The following is a 9,626-nucleotide window of genomic DNA, read 5'->3' as shown; positions in this document are numbered from 1 at the left end:
GACTATGTTGGATAATTCATTTCAATTAATTAATTAAATGTATCTGGACACCGGGAGAGTCCACATGCATCAGTCATGAAATAAAATTTAAAATTGAAAATAAAATGAGGAAAACATTGTAAGGCATATTAACATTTCCTTTAAGAAAATTATTAAAAATATATTTTTTATATTATATAAAAATTTATGTATATTTAGTACTATTAGATATGTTATTCTTAAAATAAATTAAATTTAAAAGTTAAATAAATTATGTTTTCATTTGTTTGTCTTAGATATTTATAAACAATTATTTAAATAGTAATTTTCATCTAATTTATTTTTTAAAATGTCTAAAATATAAACTTAAAATTTAAGGAGAAAAAAAAGTCCATTACAAAATTTATAATGTGATAAAAAAAAGAAATACATAAAACATAAGAGATATTGATTGAGTTTATGTAACATTATTTTAATTAAAAACATTGAATGGACAATTAGCACCCTATGAACAATTGAATGCACTCTTAAAAAACAATTCAACACACCCTTTTGGGCAATTATATAATCTTTTTCGGATTAGTACAAATTAAATAAGGAATAGACGGTTCCTATTTTCCATTATTTTATTGTAACGCGTGTATGACAAAGACAATTCACGAGTGTAGAAAGTCAATATATTCTCTATTTCCATCTTTCCTGTTTTACTTTACTTAACGATTAAGTTTTTCTTTTTAATGATTATATGTATATACATTGACTTTTGTTATTTATATTAATTAATGAGTTTCCTTATTTCTCACTCTGCAATAAATAATTAAAAATATAATAAGAAAACATTTAATTGGTATCATAAAATTACAATTAAAATAGACAAAACAAATTCAACTACTATATAAGAAGCCTCGACTTTGGACTTGAGTTTTTATTGTATATCATTTACAATTTCAATCTCTCTCTCTCTCTGTCTCTCTCTCTCTAGACTTAGATTTTGTGAATGGCTGAAGTGGAAGAGGGACAGGTCATCGGCGTCCACACCGTTGATGAGTGGAAGCTGCAACTCCAGAATGCAAAAGACTCCAAAAAACTGGTTAGTAACAAAACTTCTTCTTTTGCTTTTTGCACCTTCCTAGTTTGAAGTTTCTCTTCTTTCCAACTTTGTTTTCCTGAGATGTCTTCATTTTTTTTGTCCCTTTATGTCTTTAATCCCTGTGGATTGCAAAACTTTCGAGTCCCTTGCCAGCAAATTATTAGATTGTCTGAGAAAAATGTGCTTCAGCCATTATTTTAATTTATAAAAAAAGTAATATTTTTTTATATAGTGAAATGTTAGTAGGGGAGATCGAATCTGTGAGCTTTTCACCTTTTCTTCTTCCATAACTATTCAATTCATTTTATATCTTCCAAACAAAATTCTTAGATCGATATGGTGTGCAACAGTTCTGCAAGTATAAACAGAGACTTGTGGGTTTTTACTTTTGAGGTGTAGTTGGCTAGTTGTTTTGCCTTTGCATTTTCACAATCCCAGTTCACAAGCCACAACTTTGTCTGGCATTGATTATTGATTTAAATATGCTTTAAACCTGGGTTGCTATAACTTTATTCGCTTTTGATCCTCATACAACTTTTTTAATTAGCTTATTTTTTTTTAATAATTTTTAAAGTTTAAATATATTTTTTTATATTTATTTTATTTTTCATTCTTGATGTATTTTAGATAAAAAAAATTGATTGTTTAAAACTTTTTTTATTGTTCAAAAGAACTATCTAAAACACTTTAAGAATTAAAAATAAAACAAACATATTTTAGAAAGAATAAAAAAAGTTAAGGGCAAAAATAGAAAAGCTTTAAATTACAAGACCAAAAATGTATTCTAGCTTCTTTTTTTAAATAAGCATTTAGTAGAAATTTGGTATGGATCTGGTTATATTAAGCGAGTAATGATTAATATTATCAGATTGTATGTATATGTAATGTGATGTGATATTATAATGAAAAAATTTTTATCATCCTGTATTATAATTTTATAATTGATGCATGTGGACTCTCGTGATGTCTAAATAGATTATTTGTAGTAGTATAGTTATAGTTTTGGTCTGAAAAACCTCTTTGCATAGTTGTGCCATCCAACTTTATACTACCTACTTTCTCATCTTCTAATCATATTAAATAGAGAATTATACTATTTGTTTTATACTTAAAAAAAGGGCCGAGAGACAGAAATGTGAGAATTTTTTTTATTCTTAAGGATCAAAGATAGGTACCGTAGCTCAACTAATTAAATTAGATCCGTTGGTAGAATGTGAGATTGGATGTACTAGAACTTTGCTGTATGAACAATATCTCTATTAATATTTACAAATTATATATGGTGTTATCTTGTTATCACCCCGTTTCCTTATTTATTTTAAACAAGACGACTTTCTTGAAAGAAAATGACATTACATTTGATTACTAGATTGTGGTGGATTTTACTGCTTCCTGGTGTGGTCCATGCCGTTTTATGGCCCCAGTTCTTGCAGAGATTGCAAAGAAAACTCCTGAATTGATCTTCCTCAAAGTGGATGTGGATGAAGTGAGGGTAAGCATATACTAAAATATAATGTGAATCAATCTATATACTATGTCATTATTTCATTTTGTTTTAATTAAATTTTACTAATAATTCTAGAATTGCATTGATGTTTTCAGCCTGTTGCTGAGGAATATTCCATTGAGGCCATGCCAACCTTCCTCTTCTTGAAAGATGGCGAGATCGTGGACAAGGTGGTTGGTGCTAGTAAGGATGACCTTCAAGCCACCATAGCCAAGCATGCATCTGCTGTTGCTGCTGCTTCTTCTTCTTGAAGTGAAGTATCATAATATGAAAGAAGACAAAGAATAATGCATTTTAATGTTTTCAAGTCAGTTTGGATGTTTTCTCTATGGACATTGAGTTGGCAGAACATCGAGTGATGTATAAAAATAAAATTGTTGCATTGTCTTTTTTTCGTATGATTAAATGGCAATTTAGCGACTAATTCGTATTAGCAAATTAATAGAATTTTATGAAAAACGTATAAGGCAACCACTAAAATGCATTACATGTATTGAGAATTTGAGATATACACATTACACAAGTGAATAAAAGCACACCTCTGAATTTTGTTATTTTCTCTTTTTAAGTACATACTATAAGAATAAATTAAAAAACAACTTGGCCACACCTTTTTTTTTGTATTATTCACGGTTCTCTATTTTTTATGCAATGAAGAATAATGTAGAATTGGAGATGAAGACATCAACGGTTGAACCAAGCATTAACTTATTCCCTCAACATTATGATCACCAATTTCTATACCATGGGCCCATTGCACGTTGCCCTGTCGATCACCATTTGACTGGCCATATTCACGTTTTTTCAGTTCTTTGAATCGGGTTCACTAGTTTGCTGGAGTATGTGTTGTCCTTTTTACTAGAGCTATTTTCCAAGGATTCCCACCCAATTCCTCAAATACTACTATCAAGTTCTTTGTTGGCCTTAACCATGATCTTGGCACATGATACCTACAAATTTCCAAACAGAAAAATGGGTAAGTCTATTCTTCCACTGTCCAATATTCACGGCAGGGACTTACATATAGGAGTTGTTTTGGACATATTCAACTGTGAGCATTTGTATAGGAAATGGCTGTCTCATTATCAGTACTCTTACATAGAATAGTGCTAATCACAACCAAAATAAAAATAAAAAGCATAACCCTGCACACTATTGTTTTACTCTATGCAAGATATTGATCTTGATTGAATACACTTTTCAGTGAATAAATACTTACAAGGGGAAAAAAAAGAAGCAAAATGAGTCAAACTTTTTTCGTTTAAGTTACATACAACTTAGGTAACTCAGTGTTGGAGAAGTTTATTCAAACAAGGTATGTCTGGCACACCACATAAACACAATGGCTCTGCTATCTGGGTAGAGCTGTGTGTATGATTTTGTCACGTTATTAAATAAAATTTTGGTTTAAATATGTTTCTGATTTTTATGTTAGTATTTTTTTTTTTCATTTGTGTAACTTTATTTTTTTAAATTTTAGTCCTTTTAAGTTGATGTTTTTCTAACTTCCGTTCTTGTAATTTTTTTTTGTTTATTTTTAGTCCTAATAAATTTATGCTTTTTTAATTTTAATCTTTTTAAGATTTTAATTTTTCATTTATAGTCCCATAAATTTGCATTAACAAGATCACAATTAAAAAAAATACAAACTCACAAGAATTAAAAATAAATAAAATATCTTACATATATATACTAAAATTAAAAAAACACAATTCATGAACAAAAATTAGAAGAAAAAAATTAAAAACACCAATTTATATGAAAAAATATATTTAAGAATAAAATTTTAGAAAGGATAAGAATGTAATGTTGAAGCTGAATAGAAAAGTAGTACCATCGTTGAGTAGGTTGTCCACAACCAAGTTGGCACTTGGCAGGCCGGTATGTACCAGCATAGTTGCAAGAACTACAAGAACCCTTTGCATAAACCATCCAGTATCTCCCTATGCTTTGTCCATTGATCCATACTTGACCCTTTCCCATGCTGCTCAGGTCCAAGGCCAATGGTTCAACTCCCTCAGGTGCATTGAAATATGCCTGAAGATTTCAACAATCATAAGCTTCTCAGTTCTCTCTAGAAGATGTTATTATTATCACAAACCAGTAACAATTCTTCTTACCTTGTGCCATTTCAACTGTGACTGGCTTCGGACAGCTAGTGAGTCTTTCTCCCAGTCAACAGATGAGACCCCATTGGGAGCCACCAAATTCATAGCCTCTCCTCTTAGACCAATCTGAGTGACAAGAATTCAGATACCACAGTTAGAAAATATTTTCTCTTTATGTTTACTATAAGTTTATGTTTTTGATGTCTAATGAATATTTAATTATTTTGCTGGTTCCTTAATAAATTTTTGTTTTGTGTTGAATCTCTAATAATATAATAATCTTATTTTTGATCCTTCACATTTTTTTTAGTTCCGGATAAATTAGTGAATTTTGTAATTATTCTCTTATAATATTTTTTCATTTGTAATTAGTTGGAGTTAAAATAAAATTCGATAATTTATTAAGAAACAAACATAAAATTTACTAATTTATCATAGATTAAAACAAAATATCAAAGAACAAAATCAAAATTGTTGTTTTATTCTCAAAAGAAAACAAAAAATATTAGAAACAAATACAAAAATTAAATATTTACTTAGGATAAAAAACATATTTAAATTTTTAATAAATTGTATGTATACATCATAAGTTAGATTTGTGTGCATCAAACCTGGTATGACCACTTCTGCCAAGTCAAATCTTTTTGTCCATGATCAAGTCCATTAAGCAAAACTCCAGTGATCCCAGCCTTCCATGTTTCAAAATGGAATCCAACATTCTGGGGAAAAAGAAAAGAACAAAATCAGTCAAAGTTTGTGCAAACTGTCAAGCATAGATATTGAAACATTCAAGCAGTGCAAAGGGGGGTAATCAATTCCAAATTTGACTACTAAAGCAAGGTACTAACTGGTAATCCAACAGCTACACTAAGAAGTGCTATTTTATTAGTTCCAGCACGTAGGTTGGCAGGGCCATTAAATGTGCAACTTCTGTCTTTACTTGTCCCAAAAGCGGAGCCTGTAAATTAAAACAGTAAAAGGAAATAGGAATCTTATCATCTTAGTTGAACTTAGATTGCAAACATAACATAGGAACTACCAAATTTAACTACAAACCTGAAAATTGACCATTAATAAATACATGGACAGCATGGCCGGCAGAATGCACAGTAATGCTGGGCTTGTTCCTTCCTCTAAGAAAGGATTCTGATGAACTTATGTCAACACTGTGGCATGCAAACCAGAAAACAGTAAGATTTCAGCTGCTGAGAACTAAGAAAAGAGTAAGAATTTATGTCTTCCTTTATTTTTATGCAAATGACTCAAAAAGCTTCAAATTCATTGGATTGTTGTTGAAAACTGAAAATGTACATATCAAGTAACTTACCTGGTTATATACCATAGATAGTCACTAGTGTCTCTGGTAGTGCTGATCTGTTCTAATAGTCCAGAAGCTGTAATCTTGGAACTTTCGGCTAGCGAAGATACATCTTCATCATAGGTCTCCCATGATAACAACCTAGAATTGCTAGGTAACATTTGTATCTGTGAAGTTTGAAACCTCACCTACATGCATGAAGGCATAACAATCCAATCAATAAACTTGTTGCAAAGGGCAAAGATGATAAGAAACAGTTGATGGAACAGCAATAGCTTCCATCATACTTAATTAAGATAGAACAAAAGGCCTCTTCAAATATTCTTACTCTTGCAGTGTTAAATACATCTGTTCTACAATCAGGGAGGATACTTATGGACCAAGGAGGCAAGTCATAGTTCCTGTTATTGAACTTCACTCTTGCTGCCGAATTCGAATGGTAGTTTGCTAGAAAAGCTGCACATGCTCCATTTTTCGAAGAGAACACATGAGCCTAGAAGATAACAAAGACATGGGTCATTGTTGTCACAACTAGACGAGGTTACTGCTTTACAATTTACATCAGAGGCAACTGACCTGCTCATACGTTCCTAATGATGTCACAGTGGGATCTGAAGAAACCAAAGCATGTTCACATTGCTTAATAGCTTTATGAAGGTCCTTCAAATGACCATATTTAGGTTCCCTGATCAAACCTGAACACAGTAATGCACTCAATTACAATTTGCTAATACAGATGAGGATAGAACACAGATTATGAGACAAAGCTATCTTTTTAACAGGTAAATCAAAACTCTGTCTCTGTGCATCTATACTTTCCTGAATAATTAAGGGAGTACTATTTCACCGGTTTGGTTGTCATTAGAACAAAAATGAACAGAATTTATAGCTGAGTAAAATACAATAAAATGTAATAGATAGATGCCAATTGCCAAGTGATTTTATGGTAATAATCAAAGAATCATCTCAGGATGTTTCGAAAGCATAGTTATCTGACCATATTCATCAATTGGAGCGTCATAGTCATAGCTTGTAGTAATGAATGGCCCTCCAGCTGATCGTCCAAAATTTGTTCCTCCATGGTACTATCATTTGTCATTAACACCATGTCCATGAGTAATACTTCTATTTACAAATTAAGGCAACGTATGTGTTGTTTAAATGAGAAACAAATCATTGAAGGAGACCAACCATGTAGTAATTGAAAAGTGAGCCACCCTTTTGAACGAAACGAGCAACTGCAAATGCTAGATCCTGAACGGGTCGCTGGTAAATTGGACCACCAAATTCTGTAAACCTATTGTCCAAAAGGGAATAGGAAGAAGAGAGAAGAAGATCAAAAGGGTAAAGAATTCAGATAACCATATCTAAAGTTTCACTTCACAACCAACTCAAGAAACAATACTATATAGCTTACCAGCCACTCCAAGACTCAGTCCAAAGGTTAGGCTTGTATGGTTTATTTGGAGAGAAATAATCACAATAAAATCCATTACATGTATTTATCTGTTGAGAAGAATTGGATAGACCCTTAATAACAATCTAATGATGATGAACTTAAAAGAAAGAGGAAAATACAATCATTGAAGTCATTCCCCACTAATAGTGTAACAAATGATGCTAATAATGAGTAAGGCAGCAAAGAACTTGAGATGGCTCACCACTGGATCTGGGGCATCATCTTGCTTGCACATCACCCAGGGGACACCTGTGCCCAATCCAACAGCCATCTTTGCCGCCCAATTTGTGTATGCATGACCATCAGCTCCCAATTGCCTGCTTTCTGGTCCATACTCATTCTCAATCTAGACATTTCAAACAAAAATGGACCCAAATTTAAGATTTTTATCTTCAAGTAATTTGTTAGCATGAATTTTGTGAGTACTAGATCCACTCCAGAAATATTTATCTTGAGACACGTGCGATAGTCACACTCACTGTCTTCAAAAACTTATTCGCGTGGTGTGGTAGTGCCCACGATTTAACAGGTTCTTCCCAGTAATGATTGGAGTAACAGAATTGACAAGCTTTTCAATTACAAACCCAGGATCTTAAAATTTTTTTAAGAGAAAACAAGACAGAATTAACCTTAAGTAGTGATTTATTAGAATGAATTTTGTGAGTTTCCAGATCCACTCCAGGATTTTTTTTAACATCAAGATTTCACTTTTAGTGAGGAACTTATTCCCATGCAAAAAACTCTTTCAGCTATTATGCTCCTATGCTAAAAAAAAGGTGAAAGGAACTGCCTACCTGAGAAAGAATGATTGGACCACCCTGAGACTGAAATAGCTTTTCATTCTTCATCATCTCGACTATTTTCTGAGTGAAACCTTGCATTGCGGCCTAAAAGTAAAAAAAGTTAAAAATAAGTGTTTTTCTGGTTAAGACCATTCAAAACTTAAAATTATTTTTTTAAAATTAAGGTTCAACCTTAAAAGGGCCATTATCTGTTCTGAAGCTGATGCCAGGAACATACTTCAACCAAACTGGAAATCCTCTACAGTTACACCATCAAACAATGTGATTAAGCATTGATACTAAGAAACCAAAGAAATCCACAAGGGAAAGTTGAAAGTGCATAGAGTACCCAAAGTTCCACTCAGCACACACATAAGGTCCAATGCGAAGATGGACATAGAGCCCCACCCTTTGCACTGTCTTGATGAACCGTACCAGATCGTACCTCCCTTCAAAATTGTACTGCAATCCAACACCACAAAAATAACACACAAACCAAAAAAAAACAGTGTGAGATGGTACTTGAGAATTTTGAAACTGAATTCAATGAAATGAAGATCCAGATTCCAGAGTGGTACATTGCCAGGAGATGGCTCATGAACATTCCAGAAAACATAAGTGTCAATGACATCAAGGCCTCCGTCTTTCGCCTTCCCAATTAGATCCTCCCACATCTACAACAACACACACATTTCAAACAAACAAGTAAAAAACACAACAATCAACAAACTTCAAACAAAACAAAACAAAAAAAGTTATCAATAATATACATACTTCAGGGGTGCTTCTGGGGTAGTGAATGGAGCCAGAGATGAGGATTCTCCTTTGGCCATTGATGATAATGGCCTTCCTATCATAGGTGACACTGCAATGGATCAACTCAGAACCAACAAACAGAACAGTGAAGACAAGTAACAGAAGCTTGGAAACTGAGTTGGTTTCCATAGCTTCTTGCTATGTTTATGTTTATCCCCTACAACTGAATGGAGGGAAAGTTTTGAAACTATATAAGACAGAGAGAGAGAGTGAGGTATGGGTTCTATTCTTGAATCTGATCTAAAACTGTGTACCTATGACCATTGTGCTTTTGTTCTGTGATTCTTTCTGCTAGTAAAGTGGTACCAACTGCTGCTACTTACTGAGTTCCACACATGTCAGGGAATTGTGTTCTATTTTATTACCATTTATAATTTATAATTTATGTTTGTTTTGATATTTGGACTGTTTTTGCGTAGGTCTCAAGAGTTTGAGAACTACAAAAAGCTTGTTCTTTTTGCTTTTTTAATCAAAGCCTTATTTATTGCTCCAAGTCTTCAACTTTACAACAACGACATTTACAGCAACCAAGCTTTATTTAGTAAAAAAATAAGAAATTGATAGTGT

The 9,626-nt window shown here is 32.5% G+C and overlaps 2 protein-coding genes across 2 annotated transcripts; one reads left to right on the top strand and one right to left on the bottom strand.

Moving 5' to 3' along the window:
• Nucleotides 1–902: 902 nt before the first annotated feature.
• LOC114393208 (thioredoxin H1-like) lies at nt 903–3,000 on the top strand. The gene is made up of 3 exons (XM_028354471.1): nt 903–1,069; nt 2,439–2,561; nt 2,672–3,000. The coding sequence occupies exons 1-3, from the start codon at nt 977–979 to the stop codon at nt 2,825–2,827; spliced, it is 372 nt and encodes a 123-aa protein (XP_028210272.1). The 5' UTR covers nt 903–976; the 3' UTR covers nt 2,828–3,000.
• A 39-nt stretch (nt 3,001–3,039) lies between these two features.
• On the bottom strand, nt 3,040–9,401 carry LOC114393207 (beta-galactosidase 5-like). Its single transcript, XM_028354470.1, has 18 exons — nt 9,018–9,401; nt 8,822–8,917; nt 8,593–8,705; nt 8,436–8,502; nt 8,256–8,348; nt 7,664–7,807; nt 7,420–7,508; nt 7,194–7,299; nt 7,000–7,087; nt 6,579–6,697; nt 6,331–6,495; nt 6,012–6,190; nt 5,741–5,850; nt 5,533–5,642; nt 5,296–5,403; nt 4,697–4,810; nt 4,411–4,613; nt 3,040–3,526 (listed from the first exon to the last, which is right to left on the bottom strand). Exons 1-18 carry the CDS (start codon nt 9,186–9,188, stop codon nt 3,403–3,405), a joined length of 2,199 nt encoding a protein of 732 aa, XP_028210271.1. The 5' UTR covers nt 9,189–9,401; the 3' UTR covers nt 3,040–3,402.
• Between the last annotated feature and the right edge of the window lie 225 nt (nt 9,402–9,626).

The sequence above is a fragment of the Glycine soja genome, chromosome 17 (genome assembly GCF_004193775.1).
Source record: "Glycine soja cultivar W05 chromosome 17, ASM419377v2, whole genome shotgun sequence".
NCBI lineage: Eukaryota > Viridiplantae > Streptophyta > Magnoliopsida > Fabales > Fabaceae > Glycine > Glycine soja.
This window is presented reverse-complemented; position numbering and strand designations above follow the sequence as displayed.